This window comes from Salmo salar, chromosome 17 (assembly GCF_965601325.2).
Source record: "Salmo salar chromosome 17, fSalSal1, whole genome shotgun sequence".
Classification (NCBI taxonomy): domain Eukaryota; kingdom Metazoa; phylum Chordata; class Actinopteri; order Salmoniformes; family Salmonidae; genus Salmo; species Salmo salar.
This window is the reverse complement of record NC_138307.1, coordinates 54,669,906-54,689,533: the sequence shown is the minus strand read 5'-3', so window position 1 is coordinate 54,689,533 and position 19,628 is coordinate 54,669,906. Positions and strand designations below refer to the sequence as shown.

Below are 19,628 nucleotides of genomic sequence, written 5' to 3'. Positions count from 1 at the left end.
AGCTCCATGGAGAAATGTTTAGACCTGTAGGAAATTTGCTTAAAAATGGCAAAGTCTCTCTACACCGCCAAGAAGAGGCCTCAAAATTTTGCTCTAAAACTGTGCTCCTGGAATGACTAAAATATAAATGACTGATTAATCATCTTATTAATTACATCTCAGACCCTCACGCTCCACAGAGCTGCAGGATTAGACTAAACGCCTGCTTGTCACTTCCTTCCCGTGTCTCGGCCAATGAGTGAGCGAGGATCATGGTAGGCACTGGGCAGGTTCCATCTGTTGTGATTTCATTGGTTGTTGATGGATCATATAAGACAATGAGGACATATGGCCAAACTTGTCATATTAACACACATACTGCATCCTATTCACAATATTGTGCACTAGTTTTGACCAGAGCCCAATGTACCCTGGTCAAAGGTAGTCCACAATATAGGGAATAGGGTGCATTGGGACCCATCCACAGAACATTTTATAGATGCAGTTTCCGTGCATCAACCATTCCATCAAATTGCCTCCAGGCAAATCAAGCACAGTGTTTTTATTATAGAGAAATTAGAATGCCTTTTAGCAGCCGCGTCGCAGGGTAGGAGCTAAATGGGATGCCGCCAACGCTTCGCCGTGAAAAATGAGGAACGTTAAAATGTTCTTGAAATGTTTTTCATTCGGAAAAATTGGTTTTTAATTATTTTGTTTCAGGAGCGATTCCCTCTGACAGTTGGTTTGATAAATTAAACATGGAAGATCATTTCTCAAAGGATAGATGAGTGAGGATGGATGGGAGCGAAGGGGTGGATGAAGATGAGTGGTAGGAGGAGGGAGAGGCCCGTCTGTCGTTTTCTCTCAAGCAGACAGAAATGGAATGGTGCTAGTAACAGTGGAGGAGTCTCTTTATTTGACTGCCATCAACTCAACTAATGAACTCCCATGCATTACAGATCATTACATTAGAGACATTAAACTCCAACCAACTCTAAAACAAAACAAGAACCACTTAATGGAAACTCACAACCCATTCATTCATTAGGTGAGACTACTTTCCACTCCAAAGGACGTCAGTGGACCAGAACCACCCAATCAAACATTCAACACACAAGAAGCTCTCACAATGTCTCTTTGTCTGCAACAGTCTTAAGACAATCAGATAACAGCATCCTGTAGTTGAGTCTACTGTAATCTACAGTGAAGTCTATGGCAGATACAGTCAGTCTTGGCCTGACGTCTACAGACCACAGTCTGTCTGGTCGTTGGCCCTTTGACTGACCACGCTTCCTAATCCCAGCCACTACCCTGCTGCTGTCCAGTCAGTCAACCCGCATAGCTCCAGTCCCAGGGAGATGAACAGCTCTCTACCCCACCCAGATTACAGTAGTCTAATCCTAAACTAATTTGGGCCAGGGAGTCAAGGACAGGCCTGGACCACAGATTACACCCCAGCCGGTTATGTTCCATTGGCTCCAGCTGAGGGGGATGTGTTGAGGAATAGGGAGGAATGACTTATCCAACCATCCCCCAACCTGGTATCTGTCATCACCATACCACCTGGCTGGAGAAGCAACTCCCACTCAACAACCTGCTGCCAACGAATGTAGAGGCAGAGAGGAGTGTGTGTGTGTGTGTGTGTGTGTGTGTGTGTGTGGTGTGTGTGTGTGTAATAAGCACCCCTTACCCTGTGAGTAGAGCAGAATCTGCATCTCCAGCAGGGTACAGTTGAACAGCTGCACCAGGTTCTCTACCCCCAGCAGAGTGAAGGTCTGGCCCAGAGGGAAGTCAGCCAGAGGCAGCTCCCCAGGCCCAGGACGCTGACACACGATGGGCTCGTACACCCCGTGGAACTTCAGCGAGCGCCCCGGAGGGGGCAGGGGCACCTCGTACAGGATGTTGTGCACGTAGCTCTCCAGGGGGAGGGGCGGGGGCGCGGCGGCTGCGACGGCCCGGTGCACCTGGGACAGGAAACGGCGGCAGGCGTGCATGAAGGGCATGGGCGTGATCAGACACAACGCCTTGGAGACGTAGAGCGTGTCCCGCGACGCGTCGTAGCCGCCGCACGCCGCCGACCGGCACGAGGATGAAGATGGAGAATCTGCTTCGTCGAGGCTGCTAGCCAGAGAGTCCATACTGGAGGAAGAGGAGGAAGAGGAGGAGGGGGTGGCGGAGGAAGGGTTCTCGGCCTGGTGCATCTGGTAGAGGGTCTGCATGGCCGAGCAGATCTGAGGCGACGTCACCTCCTCGTAGAAGGTGTGGACGAAGCCGTAAGTGCGAGAGCCGTCCTCCCGCGTGATCAGGAAGGAGTGGAACTGGGGCTCGCGGCTGTCTGCCTGTGTCCTGAACGACAGGCCTTTGGGCATACAGAGCTACGGAGAGAGAGGGGGAGAGGGACAATAATAATGACGATTATTAATGTGGTATTAATAATTGAGATAGTTGACAGAATCAATGCAGAGGCCTTACATCAGAAACGACTGAGACTGCATGTACCAGAATGTGTTGGTGTGTGTACATCTGCATTTTGAATGTGTGTGTGTGTGTGTGTGTGTGTGTGTGTGTGTGTGTGTGTGTGTGCGTCGCGACCCTAATCAAGTCAACATAATCTGCTTTGATAGCAGACCAGTCAGCAACATAGCAGCCAGCATGAAATAAAATAAGGTTGATTATCTCCATTATGTTGATTTGCAGAGCTGAGCACAAAATTAATCATCACACACACACACACACATTAACCCCTGTCGCTAACACAGATAAACAGGCCTGTAGTTGGCCAATGTTCTGTTTGGAATGGATTATAAAAGTGGTGAGGGAATTATGGTTTCAACTGATCACTACTGACAAGATAAATCACTCCCACACTACCTCAATCTGTCTGTTCTGTGTGGAAACCGAGAGGCAAATGAAAAACATCCGAAATGCTGCATTTTCTCCCCAGAAATGAGATTCTATACGCTTCCAAATCAAATCCTTCTTATCCCAAGAAATATCATGAAACCATATGGATCAAGGAGAAAATATTCCTCCCTGGAAGAGAGGGAGTGAGTTCAAACCTACGTTGAAGATAAGGATAAGACAACGGGATTCTAATATCCCTTTGCAACAATGGGGCCATCTGTGCTAATGAGCAATGGAGCTGGTCCCAGATTTGTCGTCTTAACCTGCACATTTTCGACCTACTGCCGGTTGAAACTGGGGATCAAAACCGGCAATCAAAATCAGTACAACTCTGCATGCATGTTGGAGAATATTTGCCTAAACCAACACTGCTCTGAAACACATTATACAGTATCAACAACTCAACACTGTCTGACATGTTGCATACATATACACAAGTGACTACGTAGCACAGCGGCTTCATCTAATCCCATTGACACACTTCCATTGAAGTCTCCCTCAAAACTCTTCCTGTTCTAACAAAAGGGAGCAGAAACAGTTGACTGTTTACAGTAAAGGCTCCAGGCCAAAAAAGCCCCCCTGTAACTGTGTCTGATGGCCCCCCTGTAACTGTGTCTGATGCCCCCCCCCCCCGTAACTGTGTCTGATGGCCCCCCCCCTGTAACTGTGTCTGATGGCCCCCCCCCCCTGTAACTGTGTCTGATGCCCCCCCCCCTGTAACTGTGTCTGATGCCCCCCCCCCTGTAACTGTGTCTGGGGCCATCAACCTGGGCCTTAGCTCTGTTATGCTCAAAATTACTTCAGATAGACATTTCAGAATTCCTCGCAGAACATTTCACAGTACTCTTGGATAATCCCAGGTAATGTTCCCATCTGTTAAACAATCCCCTTATTCCGGCACGGACACGGGAATTGTGGGGGTTCCGGGTGAGTGACGCACTGATGATTATGGAGCAATAAGCTCAACAAACTGAAGCACATACACATTCATACTCCCTCACTCATGCATATCCTCGGGCACTATCTCTCACACACACACAGCTCTCCTTATTCTCACACACACACACACACCTTCTGACTCAGGGTCCAATTAACAAGAAAATCTAAATCAGTGCCAACAGACAGAGACAGACAGACACAGAGAGAGATTGAGAGGGAGAGAAAGAAAGTTATAATAATCGAGGGAGGGATTTATGAGAAAAGGATTGGGATATGAAAAGCAATCATCAGAACGGCTTTGTTGCCAGGCCCACAGGGGCAGGAAGTGTGATTACACTAAGGTCACCCTATGAGTAGGGAGAGTAGAGATGAGAGAGGAGGGAAATGGAGAGTGGGAAAGGGGATATGGATGGTGAGTGGGATGGCGATAGTGTACATAGAAATGAATGGGGTTGAGGCAAGCAGGGAGAGGGCTAAGATTCATAATGGTTCTGCCATTGGAGCCTTCATAGCTGCACTGCATTGGTGTTCCATTTCAGACCTGGAACACACCGCACAATGGGCCATCGTTTCCATGCCGACGTAAACTGAGAACCCGATGTGAATAATTCAGCGGTTCTGACGCCAGTGTGTGATGTAATGGCCAACGGAAAAATAGTGACCTTGCATCACGAGAGGCAACGGTCAGCCGACACCAAACGCTTCCAGGGCCTCCTCTATAGGGACTTGAGGGACAGGTATCAATGTTAGCTAACTCTACTGTGGCTCAATATGCTGGGCTAGGAAAACACACACACACACACACACACACACACACACACACACACACACACACACACACGATCCCTCAGCCACATACACTTCAGTGGACCAGATCATTGAGTGACAGGTCAGCGGGACCTTTAGCAGTCTCTTCCATGACAGGTCTTCAGTGATTCAAAACATGTTTAATGTAGTCTTCTGGATGGTCATCTCCTGCAGTGTTTGGGTTATATTGGCCATCTATCACAAACCCCCGAGGAGTCTTATTGCTACTATAAACTGATTACCAACGTAATTAGAACAGTAAAAAATAACTGTTTTGTCATGCCTGTGGTATACGGTCTGATATACCATGGCTCAAACCACCAAATTTATAAAAAGCTATAAAGCACAAATACAATTTCATCATCACCATCTTAACTTTTCCCTTTTTCTCATGAATGCAGATATTTGACAATATAAAGCTTTGTCTTATCAGATATTCCCTCCCCTAACGTAACCTTCCACCCTGGCACGCTTCCCCTCCCCTTGTCCCGTCAACACCAAGAAAACTCAATCTAAACCCAAACTGCAGCAAAGCAGCCACAGTCCGTTTAGCGCAGCCTACAAAACCCTCTGGGTAAATCCATAGAGACAGAGGGGATTTGGTGCCTTCGCCCCATTACCCAGGATACCCTAGAGAGAAGGCACCACATTGTGTCTTAATCCTGGGCCTCTCTGCTCCAATGGTGTGTGTGTGTGTGTGTGGTTTCCTAAAGCATTGGTTGGAATAATCCTAGCATGCCCTTCCTTTCCACTGTATATGATCTAAAAGGCCTTTCAATGCCTAGTTGGGGTATTGTTAGAGTCAATAGCCCCCGTTAATCGTCCTTCTGTTCCCTCCATCCATTCCTTCCCCCAACCCAGTTTGGTTCCCTGCTGCCTACTCATTAGATTGAATAGAGCCTGTTTATTGTCCTCCTATTCCCCTCATTCAGGGTTAAGGTTACTTTCTAAATGTAATCGCTTACTAGTTACCTGTCCAAAATTGTAATAAGTAAGTTTTGGTTTACCCAACCTCGGTAATGTAATCGGATTACTTTCACTTAGTTTTGGATTACTTTCCCCTTAATAGGCATTAAATGAAGACAAGAAGGATACATCAAACGCATTTGGAGTGTCATCATAGTGGTCTCTGACTTGTGGTCAGACTTGCTCATGTGGAACAAATGTAAACTTGTCCTGGTTTTCAATGCTGAATTGAATGTCACTGAGAAAACAGAAAGGTGTCATAATGTATTTTTTCCACAAACATCCTTACAAAGTCATCCAATAAGTGATCATCTAGTTTTTCCAGAAGTGTCTGTAATTTGATTACACATTTTTTTGCCGATAACATAACTGATAAGTTACTTTTTTTGTAATCAGATTATATGTAACTGATCACCCCTCAACATGGTCCATCCAGCCATCCATCCATCCATCCATCCATCCATCCATCCACCACTCAGTTTGGCTCAGAACTCAGCGATGGTTCACCCACCATATTGACAGCATCCTGGTCGAAGGGGTTCCACTCCACGTTCTCAGGGTAGTGGGCCAGGACTTTAGACTTGAACGTCCTCTTCAAGGGGCTCTGCTCAAAGTTCTCCCCTAGAAAGGGAGAGAAAGAAAGAGGTCAAGTCTCTGGCCCAGTTGAGAGGTTTACCTGGACAACCAAGTTGACATCCAACTAAAGATATTGGTGCATGTCAAAGTGTGTGTGTGTGAGTGTGCATAAGAGGGGGATCAAAGATTGGCATAAGGGAATAGAAGGAAGAAAACAAGAATGAGCACAGCTGTATGTTGCACAGCATTCTGCCCGCCCGTCCAGCATCACTACTCTGGATGGTTCTGACTTAGAATATGTGGACAACTACAAATACCTAGGTGTCTGGTTAGACTGTAAACTCTCCTTCCAGACTCACATTAAGCATCTCCAATCCAAAATTAAATCTAGAATCGGCATCCTATTTCGCAACAAAGCATCCTTCACTCATGCTGCCAAACTTACCCTCGTAAAACTGACTATCCTACCGATCCTTGACTTCGGCAATGTCATTTACAAAATAGCCTCCAACACTCTACTCAGCAAATTGGATGCAGTCTATCACAGTGCCATCCGTTTTGGCATCAAAGCCCTGTATACGACCCACCACTGCGACCTGTATGCTCTCGTTGGCTAGCCCTCACTTCATATTCGTCGCCAAACCAACTGGCTCCAGGTCATCTATAAGTCTTTGCTAGGTAAAGCCCCGCCTTATCTCAGCACACTGGTCACCATAGTAGCACCCACCCGTAGCACGCACTCCAGCAGGTATATTTCACTGGTCACCCCCAAAGCCAATTCCTCCTTTGGCCGCCTTTCCTTCCAGTTCTCTGCTGCCAATGACTGGAACGAACTGCAAAAATCACTGAAGCTGGAGACTCATATCTCCCTCACTAACTTTAAGAACCAGCTGTCAGAGTAGCTCACAGATCACTGCACATAGCCCATCTGTAAATAGCCCATCCAACTACCTCATCCCAATACGGTTATTCATTTTATTTATTTTGCACCCCAGTATCTCTATTTGCACATTCATCTTCTGCACATCTATCACTCCAGTGTTTAATTGCTATATTGTAATTATCTCCACTATGGCCCATTTATTGCCTTACCTCCCTTATCCTACCTCATTTGCACACACTGTATATAGACTTTTCTATTGTATTATTGACTGTATGTTTGTTTATTCCATGTGTAAATGGTGTTGTTTGTGTCGCACTGCTTTACTTTATCTTGGCCAGGTCGCAGTTGTAAATGAGAACTTGTTCTCAACTAGCCTACCTGGTTAAATAAAGGTGAAATAAAAAAATAAAAAATCTGGGATCTCTCATAGGTGGAATTCCTATCTGTCAGCACCTGTGCAATGAAGCTCTCCACTCCCCCCCTCCCCACTCCCACAAAACAATAAATATTTCCCCCTGCCGGCCTTCCTTGTTCTGGTTCCCCTCACTTTGCTAATCTCGTGTGGAAAACAGCAAGGTGTAATGAACAACACATCTACATCATCATGAAGCCCCAGTCTTGATGCTAGGCTGCTAAAAGCTACAATGCTACACAAGTAACAGTTTGTATCTAATGGGGCAGCAGCAGCGTGTCTAATGGAGTATAAGCAGGACCATGTTGACTCATGTGTCAGACAGCTGCACTGACTACAACAGGTCCACTGAGCAAGGAGCAGCTGGGACTGGGTCATTAGCTTAGTTTAGCTAAGCAGTTATAAGATGTGTGCAATCTGAGTCTTATCCATTTCCTTCACTACTGTGTAGGGTCGCAAAGGGTCAGAAACTTTATGGTAAATTCCTGAAATTTTCCATGCGAAGTCAGGCCCAGGAATTTTGCTTAAATTCATCAGAAAAGTTAGCTTATAACAGTGAACCTTTTTTCTGGGATACACAAGGCAATTCTAGGTCTTGTGGCATATTTTGGTTAAACTATCCCCTATTCAATGGAATTGCAACCCTCTGCATGCACAGTGCGTTCTACCATCACATGTGCAGTGCACTCTTCCATCACATGTACAGCTGATTCTCAAGATCTGGCACACTAATGAGATGCTATTGAGTCCACACTACTACACTGTCTGAGTCAAGGACTAGATGCTTTCTGGTAAGTTTTGATTACAATACTGGGTGGGGTGAATATATTTTATATGACATATATTATTTTTTGTTAATTAGTAAATAGCCTACAGCAAAGTGCGTTTAAATCATATCTAACTCGTTAACAATTTCTGCTAGCTAGTTTTTGCTACCATGTGGATTTTAGCTTGCTTGAGCGTGCTACCCGAGGAGTGTTAATTCACCTGTTTCCATACATGTTTCATTTTAAAACATGTACAGTTGAAGTCGGAAGTTTACATACACCTTAGCCAAATACATTTAAACTCAGTTTTTCACAATTCATGATATTTAATCAGAGTAAAAATTCCCTGTGTTAGGTCAGTTAGGATCACCACTTTATTTTAAGAATGTGAAATATCAGAATAATAGTAGAGCTATTTATTTATTTCAGCTTTTATTTCCTTCATCACATTCCCAATGGGTAAGAAGTTTACATACACTCAATTAGTATTTGGAAGCATTGCCTTTAAATTGTTTAACTTGGGTCAAACGTTTCGGGTAGCCTTCCACAAGCTTCCCACAATAAGTTGGGAGAACTTTGGCCCATTCCTCCTGACAGAGCTGGGGTAACTGAGTCAGATTTGTAGGCCTCCTTGCTCGCACACGCTTTTTCAGTTCTGCCCCCACATCTATGGGATTGAGGTCAGGGCTTTGTGATGGCCACTCCAATACCTTGACTTTGTTGTCCTTAAGCCATTTTGCCTCAACTTTGGAAGTATGCTTGGGGTCATTGTCCATTTGGAAGACCCATTTGTGACCAAGCTTTAACTTCCTGACTGATGTCTTGAGATGTTGCTTCAATATATCCACATATTCTTCCTCCCTCATGATGCCATCCATTTTGTGATGTGCACCAGTCCCTCCTGCAGCAAAGAGGCCCCCACAACATGATGCTGCCACCCGGTGTGCTTCACAGTTGGGATGGTGTTCTTCAGCTTGCATGCATCCCCCTTTTCCCTCCAAACATAACTATGGTCATTATGGCCAAACAGTTCTATTTTTGTTTCATCAGACCAGAGGACATTTCTCCAAAAGTACGATCTTTGTCCCTATGTGCAGTTGCAAACCGTAGTCTGGCTTTTTTATGGTGGTTTTGGAGCAGTGGCTTCTTCCTTGCTGAGTGGTCTTTAAAGTTATGTCGATATATGACTCGTTTTACTGTGGATATAGATACTTTTGTACCGGTTTCCTCCAGCATCTTCACAAGGTCCTTTGCTGTTGTTCTGGGATTTATTTGCACTTTTCGCACCAAAGTACATTCATCTCTAGGAGACAGAACGCGTCTCCTTCCTGAGCGGTATGATGGCTGCGTGGTCCCATGGTGTTTATACTTGCGTACTATTGTTTGTACGGATGAATGTGGTACCTTCAGGCGTTTGGAAAATGCTCCCAAGGATGAACCAGATTTTTTTGCCGAGGTCTTGGCTGATTTCTTTTGATTTTCCCATGATGTCGAGCAAAGAGGGACGGAGTTTGAAGGTAGGCCTTGAAATACATCCACAGGTACCCCAATTGACTCAAATTATGTAAATAAGCCTATGACATAATTTTCTGGAATTTTCCAAGCTGTTCAAAGGCACAGTCAACTTAGTGTATGTAAACTTCTGACTCACCCAAAATGACGTGTGTCATGCACAAAGTACATGTCCTAACTGACTTTCCAAAACTATAGTTTGTTAACAAGAAATTTCTGGAGTGGTTGAAAAACACGTTTTAATGACTCCAACCTAAGTGTAAGTAAAATTCCAACTTCAACTGTATCTTACAAAAGATTAAATAATTCAAAGTGCTTAACTATTTATCTGTACATGGAATTGTATTTGATTTTTTTTACACATTTAAAAAAACATTTTTACAGGGAAATGCCAAGGGCACTATCTGATGTGTGGAGACATTTCACTGCAGCTAATGTAGAAGGAAAAGTAGTGTACATTTGCAAATACTGTGCAAAATCATATGTGCAGAATGCAACAAAGATGTAGAATCATCTGGCCAAGTGCATAAAGTTCCCTCAGCGCTCACAACAAGCAACCTCTGACAAAAGTCCCTTTACTTCTATTCAAGGTGAAAATTATGAAATCAGACACCTTATCGATAGCAACAGCTCATGGTCCTCCTGGAATCAGAAGGTTTTTTGACTCAATGGAGGAACCTAGTCAGAGAAATGCTGACGGATGTCTTGCTCGAGCTGTGTATGCAACTGGTTCACCTCTGATGCTCACAGGCAATGTGTATTGGAAGAGATTTCTGAATGTTCTTCGCCCAGCATACACCCCTCCAATCAGACATGCTTTATCTACTCATTTGCAGAGTTCAAGTAAAGGTCAAGCAAATCATAGAGAAAGCAGACTGTATTGGAATCATCTCTGAAAGGTGGTTGAATGTTCATGGGCAAGGAATAATTAACTACATCATCTCCACCCCTCAACCACTTATTATACAAGAGCACAGACAAAGGACAACAGACACACTGGTCTCTACATTGCAGATGAGCTGAAGACAGTCATCAATGACCTTGGACCACAGAAGGTATTTGCACTGATGACAGACAATGCTGTGAACATGAAGGCTACTTGGTCTAAAGTGGAATCCTGCCCTCACATCACACCCATTGGCTGTGCTGCTCATGCATTGAATCTGCTCCTCAAGGACATCATGGCACTGAAAACAATGGATACACTCTACAAGAGAGCCAAGGAAATGGTTCGGTATGTGAAGGGTCATGAAGTCATAGCAGCAATCTTCCTCACCAAGCAAAGTGAGAAGAATAAGAGCACCACATTGAAGCTGCCCAGCAACAGTGACCAATATAACCACCCTTATTTTCAATAACTGCCACGAGCCTTCCATCCATGGAGTTTGTCAGTTTCTTGATCTGTTCACAATCAATTTTCACTGAAGAAGCAACCACAGCCTCCCAAATGCTGTTCAAAAAGGTGTATTGTCTTCCATCACTGTAAATCTCACGTTTACGAAGGGCCCACAAGTTCTCAATAAGATTTAAGTCATGTGAGGATGGGGTCCAGGTCATTATTCAGGCATCTTTGAGGCCCTTGCTGGCTAGCCAAGCAGTGGAGTACTTGGATGCATGTGATGGAGCATTGTCCTGCATAACGATTATGGCCTTCTAGAATGCTGAGGACTTCTTCCTGTACCACTGTTTGACGAAATAATCTTCCTGAAACTGGCAGTAGGTTTGGGAGTTGAGTTTCAGTCCATCTTCAACCCGAAAAGGTCCAACTACCTCATCCTCAATGATAGTAGCCCATACCAGTACCCCTCCTTCACCTTGCTGGCACCTGACTCAAGTTGGTGCCCTGTGTCCATTACTGATCCAGCCACGGGCTCATCCATTTGGTCCATCAAGAGTCACTTTCATTTCATCTGTCCATAAAACCTTTGAAAAATCTGGCTTCAGGTATTTCTTTGCCCAATTTTGACGCTTCAACTTGTGAATCTTATTCAGCGGTGGTCTTGTTTCAGTCTTCTTGACCTTGGCCATGTCTCTGAGCACTTGACACCTTGTACTTCTGAACACTCCAGGTAGGTTGCAGTTCTCGAATACGGTGGCACTGGAGGATAATGGGTTCCTGGTAGTTTGACGTTTAATTCTTCTCAAGTCTTTTGCAGTTAATTTGCACCTTTTCTTCCCCATGCGTTTTTTGAGCCCCAGTTGACTATACGCAACAAAACGTTTGAATGTCCGGTGGTCACACCTCAATAGTTTAGCTATTTAAAGAGTGTCGCATCCGTCAAAGGCATTTTACATTTTTGGCTTTTCAGTGTTAGTTAAATTTCTTTTTTGGCCCATTTTACATGAGGTAATGAGGTTGCCTAATAATTATGCACACCTTGATATAAGGTGTTATTCACTTTCGCCATACCCTCCCTCATTACACAAATACATATCACCTGAAAATGATCAAATCCAATAAGCATTCAAGTTTATATGGTTTGGAGTTGGAAAATGTGAATAGAAACAATGATAAGATCAGAATACTCACTTGCCTAATAATTGTGCACGCATTGTATGTTGAAAACGTTTTTGGGAGATGCGATGGATCATTCAATATTCCCTTTTGTTATTCAGTGAAATCATCCCATGTGAGTCAACTCATTTAATTAAAGTTCAATTTGTAACTAAATTGTTTTTTTTGTTTTTTTCTACTGGAAGGATTTAATCATTTGCAATTGTCTAATTATGATAAGGTAAACGGTTTATGTTTCTGTCTCCATATGATATATATATTCCCGTTAATTCCCACGGAGAGTTTCCACCTCTGAAAATGCAACCCTACTACTGTGTGCCTTATCTGTAGCTTCCTAGCATGGAATCACATGACCTAGTTATTACAGACATTGTCTCTTTGTTGGAGTTCAATACCAAAACTAACAAGCCATGATCATGACTGTCCAACTATTGACTGTCACTTCCAATGGAGATATTAACTCTGTATACTAAGAAGTCTCAGAGTGGGCCATTAAATCTTAGTGCTAATCCAGACACACTAGTTATTTAACTGTGGGTAACCAGGTCTCCAATACCACAGCAACAACAGGGAGACTAACACCCATTGATTTTAGATAAGTGAATAGAACCGTTAGATGGGCCGGGGTCGTATCGATCATGATGACCATTTCTGCCCCTTTTGATGATGCGAGTGAGGTCAGAGGGTCGTGGAAGGATGAGGAGAACGGAGGGAGGAGCAGAGTGATTGTTCGTAACGTGACACAATGATCATTTCATGGCAAATGCAATTTTCTCAGATCAATGTAGTGTGTTTTAAGATGAATAGTCTATCACCATCAGTAAGAACGGTTGGAAGGTTACAGTGTTTCCAACACAAGATGTACATGTTGTTGATTTAGTTTGCTGTAGTAGTGGGACAATCTCATGAACAGTTACCATGGCAATCTCCTCCTATACTAGTAAACAACGAAATTACATACACACACAAACAGTTCGTCACCGGAGTGCGAGGGCTGGAAATGGTAGGAAATGAAATCTCTTTAGATCGAAAGAGCGTTAGGATGAGGTTACACGCACGCACAGTCCAAGGGTGAGATGTTGTGAGGATGATTGCAAGGCACAAACCAGCAGCAGGAGTCTGAGAGGTCAAACACAAGCAAGGGGGAGCAGAAAGAACCAGTGGCAGGGAGCCAGACAGCAGCAGGGGAGAAAGCTGGAAAACTGGAGAGTGTGGGGGAGCAATGGGGCGAGATGGGGACACACAGCGAGGTTAATGTAAGGAGATGGAAGAGTAGAGATGTTAGACAAGCCTTAACCTGCACTGCTTTGATGGATATTCATGGCTGACGTGAGCTAGGGATTTGGTTAACGCTTTAGGCATTAGTGTGTGTGTGTGTGTGTGTGTGAGAGAGAGAAGAGATGAATAATGCAAATGGCAGTTGTCATTTTGGCAGCGTTGGTGAACTCTACCACTCGGTCATGTAGAGACTAGAGAAAAAACAAAGGTCACAGCTGGATAACCTCTGTCCTCTAGAGGGATGTCTGTGTGTGTGTTTCCAATTTCCAACACTAGACTCCAGATTTCCAGTGCTAAACAGATGGCATGTCTTTAGCATGTAAACACAATGCCAAGACGTTCAGCTGCTGTTAAGCACTCTGCCCTCTTATATTGTCTCTGTGTCTCTATTGCTCTGTCTCCAAACACACAGACACACAATCCTGCCATCTCTTGCCTAGGTGCCTTGTGGGTTGCAGTGCCAGTGGGTTAGCTCTTGGTTTCAGTGCCTGTGTGGAGGTGCAGTGATCTGAGCTGGCAAGTGAAGGATGCCTAAACTCTCTTAAGGCCCTTAGCTGAGACAAACAGGAGTGGACAGGACAGAGCAAGCATAAGCCTCTTCCCTCTGTAATGACTCTCTCTTACTCATTCTCTCCCTCCCTCTGTCTCTCAAAGTTAAACCAGGACACATATGTGAAACAAGAAAGAAAAAGAAAGAGAGAGAGAGCGAGAGAGAGAAGAAAGCCAAACCTCCACTATCAAAAACAGTGAGTGAAGAAGAGAGAAATAGCTTGGTAAAACACTTTCATTAGAGAAAGAGAAGGAGGATGAAGTTACAAAACAGCCTGCTTCAGAGGAGAGTGACTGATTTGGAACAACAAGCTCTGAGAACCTGACCCACATACAACGACTGGGGAAGGGTCGACCAGGAAGAGAGAGAGAGAGAGATATGGAAAGATAGATACGAGAGAAGGGGGGGGGGGGGTGAAAGGGAGAAAGAGAGTGGACAATGGAGGCAAGGAAGATATGATGGACCCAATTAAATAGAGTGGTGGGGTGGAGGTCTACGTTTCAGTAAGGAAGGGTCTTAAAAAGGAGGAGAGAGAGATGAAGGAAGAGAGGATACACTATACAAGTTAGTATCTTGTACACCTCTAGACGGGATTCAGTTGGTGGAGTTTACCTGCGGCTGCTGTATCGGGGTCCCTGCCTTGGCGGTCAGCCTCTAGCCATTGGTACAAAGCTATGGTGGAGGCACATGCAAAAAAGGGACAGAGGAAACAAACAAAAAACAACCCATGTCAAACCAAACGCAAAAAAAAGCACACAAAAGCTAAATGAATCAATGATTAAAAGCATGATGAATGAGACGAGCATGAACATGAAACGTAGTCGGACACATCAAAACAGAACATGGCATCATGGCAAAAAACATGGCAAGTCCCAATAGTCTCAAACATTTTCCTTTCCTTTACGACCACTGATCAGACTACATTTGATAGGTATAAGCAATACACGATCAATCTATCCAGATCTTATATGTATCAGTGGTAGTGAAGGAGAAGAGACAAGCTGGAGAGGCAGGTGAGTAGTGGGGACAGAGAGAAAATGCATTAGCATGTTTCAGTGACTGTGACATATGATGGCGCAGAGGCTTATGGTTAGTTAGTGAGCAGCAGGCTGGACCATGTCATTAGGATGACATTCCCTGGCATCATCAAAGCAGAAGCAGCCTGCACAAACCCCAGAACCAGCAAACACCTTTAGTATCCATCAGCCCAATGCCTGCTGCATAGCAGCACTCACAGCTTCAACCAAACACCACGATAAATTCTGTTTCCTGTATATTTCCTGAATAAATTCCAGTGATACACTGAGTGTACAAAACATTAGGAACAATCCATGACAGAATGACCAGGTGAAACCTATGATCCCTTATTGATGTCACTTGTTAAATCCACTTCCATCAGCGTAGATGAAGGGGAGGAGACGGGTTAAAGAAGGATTTTTAAGCCTCGATACAATTGAGACATGGATTCTGTATGTGTGCCATTCAGAGGATGAATGGGCCAGACAAAATATTTAAGTGCCTTTGAACGGGGTACGGTAGTAGGTGCCAAGCGCATCGGTTGTGTGTCAAGAACTGCAACGCTGCTGGATTTTTCAAAAAATGTTCATGGTCCACCACCTTAAGGACATCCAGTCAACTGTGGGAAGGATTGGAGTCAGCAGGGCCAGCATCCCTGTGGAACAATTTCAGGAACCTTGTAGAATCCATGCCCTGACGAATTGAGGCTGTTCTGAGGGCAAGGGGGGGGGGGGGGGGGAACGACCAACTCAATATTAGGAAGGTGTTCCTGTTTGGTATACTCAGTGTGTATACACTCACACGCCAGAAACGACATCATCTTGAATCTCACACTATCAAACATTCGCTCACACAAACATGCCTAAATCATGCATGCCACACTGCACAGCCCAGACTCTCCTGTTCCAAGCCGAGTCATTGGTTTGTCGATTAAAGGTCCTAGCTTAGACATTAAACCGCTCCCAGACGACTGACTGACTAAGCCACAGAGCTCTGACTGTCTCATGTCTGACCAGGTGAATGATCAGAGCAGAGCCACCAGTGTGTGTGTGTGTGTGTGTGTGTGTGTGTGTGTGTGTGTGTGTGTGTGTCTCTCACTTAAGGGATCTGCCCTGAAAACCGAGTTCCACAAACACACAAGCAGAGGAGACTGAAGGGTCATTATGGTGAGTATGACACAGCGTCTCGCTCTCTGCCAGACTATTATAGCACGGCAATACAGCAGCATAATGCGTCCACTAGCCAGGTTGAGGGGGGGGGGGGGGGGGGTAGACAATGAGGTTAGCACTTTCTGAACCATACAGCAGCATAGGGCTCTGTCAAGTCATTACAGCAGTCACTATCATTACTCCAACCCTGCCTCTGCAACCCTCACATGGAGATCACACACACACACACACACACTACAGCACGTACGCATACAGGCAGGCACACGCCAACCCAACACCTCTATATCTATGTTATATAATGCCATAGCACTCGTCCTATTTGTAGGCTGCAATCTCTCCCTCCCTCTATGTCCTTGTCCTTCTCTGCTGCGGACATATTCTTTATCCCAGTCTCTATTTACAGAATAAACTGTCATGAATCTGCTTTGTAAACAGCTTGAAATCTGTTGCTCTGATATGTCTGCTGTAACTGAACTGGAAGAGGGTTTATATTGAATGACCCTGATGAACTGGGGTAAGAAGATAAGAGTCCTCATGGGCACACAAACACACTGTAAGAAACACACACACACAGCTGTCTGCACAACGTCCTGTGCAACACGTGAGGCCCAATGCCAACCCCTGCCTTATCTCGCAATCTATATCACTCCATCTCTCTCTCTGTCCGGGACAGTCTCTCCATTACAGATGCAGTGTGTAGACCAGTGGAGGTACAAGGCAGCTCACTCTTATCTCCCTGTTCTCACGGCAATTCATCTTGCCAGCACCACACTATCTGGTATTACCTGGTGCAGGGCTCATGCATGCGCACTCACAGAAACATACACACAGAGATCCACACTCACAGAAATGTACACACACACACACAGAGATCCACACTCACAGTAATGTACACACACACAGATCCACAGTCACCGTAATGTACACACACACAGTAATGTACACACAGAGATCCACACACACACAGAGATCCACACTCACAGTAATGTACACACACACACACACAGAGATCCAGACCTGCATAAACGTATACACACACACACAGAGATCCACATTCACAGAAACGTACACACATATACACTACCGTTCAAAAGTTTGGGGTCACTTAGAAATGTCCTTGTTTAAAAAAAAAATACAATAATAATGTTCATTGAAATAACATCAAATTGATCAGAAATACAGTGTAGACGTTGTAAATGACTATTGTAGCTGGAAACGGCAGATTCTTTATGGAATATCTACATAGGCGTACAGAGGCACATTATCAGCATCCATCACCTGTGTTCCAATGGCACGTTGTGTTAGCTAAGTGTATCATTTTAAAAGGCTAATTGATCATTAGGAAACCCTTTTGCAATTATGTTAGCACAGCTGAAAACTGCTGTGCTGATTAAAGCAGCAATAAACCTGGCTTTTAGACTAGTTGAGTATCTGGAACATCAAATTCTATTTGTCACATGTGCCAAATGCAACAGGTGTAGAACTTACAATGAAATGCTTACTTACAAGCCCTTAACCAACGATGCAGTTTTAAGAAAATATCTATAAAAAAAATAAAGGCAGAGTTGCAAAGAAAAAGCCATATCTCAGACTGGCCAATAAAAAGAAAAGATTAAGATGGGCAAAAGAACACAGACACTGGACAGAGGAACTCTGCCGAGAAGGCCAGCATCCCGGAGTCCCCAAAATTTGAACTGTAGCGTACACACACACACACACACACACACACACACACACACACACACACACAGAGAGAAACACACACACAGAAACACACATACAATGGCTTGCGAAAGTATTCACCCCCCTTGGCATTTTTCCTATTTTGTTGCCTTACAACCTGGAATTAAAATGCATTTTTAGGGGGTTTGTATTATAAGATTTACAAAACATGCCTACCACTTTCAATATGTTAAAAAAAAATTCTTGTGAAACAAACAAGAAATAAGATTAAAAAAACTGAAAACTTGAGTGTGCATAACTACTCACCCCCCGAAGTCAATACTTTGTAGAGCCACCTTTTGCATCAATTACAACTGCAAGTCTTTTGGGGTATGTCTCTATAAGCTTGGCACATCTAGCCACTGGGATTTTTGCGCTTTCAAGGCAAAACTGCTCCAGCTTCTTCAAGTTGGATGGGTTCCGCTGGTGTAAAGCAATCTTTAACTCATACCACAGATTCTCAATTGGATTGAGGTCTGGGCCTTGACAAGGCCAATCCAAGACATTTAAATGTTTCCCCTTAAACCACTGAAGTGTTGCTTTAGCAGTATGCTTAGGGTCATTGTCCTGCTGGAAGGTAAACCTCTGTCCCAGTCTCAAATCTCTGGAAGACTGAAACAGGTTTCACTCAAGAATTTCCCTGTATTTAGCGCCATCCATCATTCCTTCAATTCTGACCAGTTTCCCAGTCCCTGCCAATGAAAAACATCCCCACAGCATGATGCTGCCACCACCATGCTTCACTGTGGGGATGGTGTTCTCGGGGTGATGAGAGGATTTGGGTTTGCGCCACACATAGCGTTTTCCTTGATGGCCAAAAAGCTCAATTTTAGTCTCATCTGGCCAGAGTACCTTATTCCATATGTTTGGGGAGTCTCCCACATGCCTTTTGGCGAACACCAAACATGTTTGCTTATTTATTTTCTTTAAGCAATGGCTTTTTTCTGGCCACTCTTCCGTGAAGCCCAGCTCTGTGGAGTGTACGACTTAAAGTGGTCCTATGGACAGATACTCCAATCTCTGCTGTGGAGCTTTGCAACTCCTTCAGGGTTATCTTTGATCTCTTTGTTGCCTCTCTGATTAATGCCTTCCTTGCCTGGTCCATGAGTCTTGGTGGGCGGCCCTCTCTTGGCAGGTATGTTGTGGTGCCAAATTCTTTCAACTTTTTAATAATGGAATTAATGGTGCTCCGTGGGCTGTTCAAAGTTTCAGATATTTTTTGTAACCCAACCCTGATCTGTACTTCTCCACAACTTTGTCCCTGACCTGTTTGGAGAGCTCCTTGGTCTTCATGGTGCCGCTTGCTTGGCGGTGCCCCTTGCTTAGTGGCGTTGCAGACTCGGGGGCCTTTCAGAACAGGTATATAGGTGCACCTGAGATCATGTGACACTTAAATAAAGTCCACCTGTGCGCATTCTAACTAATTATGTGACTTCTGAAGGTAATTGGTTGCACCAGATCTTATTTAGGGGCTTCATAGCAAAGGGGGTTAATACTTTTTCAAGGCACTGTACACACAGATCCACACAGAGATCCACCCTCACATGCATACACACTTGCAGAAACGTGCACACATACAAAATTGATCTGTTGTCCCAAATACAAAGCTAGTCATGAGTGATTGTAATGATT

The 19,628-nt window shown here is 44.4% G+C and overlaps 1 protein-coding gene across 8 annotated transcripts in view; it reads right to left on the bottom strand.

Moving 5' to 3' along the window:
- LOC106576161 (DENN domain-containing protein 5B) overlaps positions 1 to 19,628 on the bottom strand; it is a 108,320-nt gene that overhangs the window by 32,948 nt on the left and 55,744 nt on the right. For 5 of the 8 annotated variants that reach the window (XM_082963869.1, XM_014153118.3, XM_082963870.1 and 2 more), the window contains 3 exons: positions 14,701 to 14,760; positions 6,107 to 6,216; positions 1,670 to 2,354 (listed from right to left, as the gene is read on the bottom strand). In XM_082963869.1, coding sequence (XP_082819995.1) covers positions 1,670 to 2,354; positions 6,107 to 6,216; positions 14,701 to 14,760 — 855 coding nt within the window. The remainder of the gene's footprint in view (positions 1 to 1,669; positions 2,355 to 6,106; positions 6,217 to 14,700; positions 14,761 to 19,628) is intronic. The other 3 variants (XM_045699785.2, XM_045699786.2, XM_045699788.2) reach the window with 1 other exon arrangement.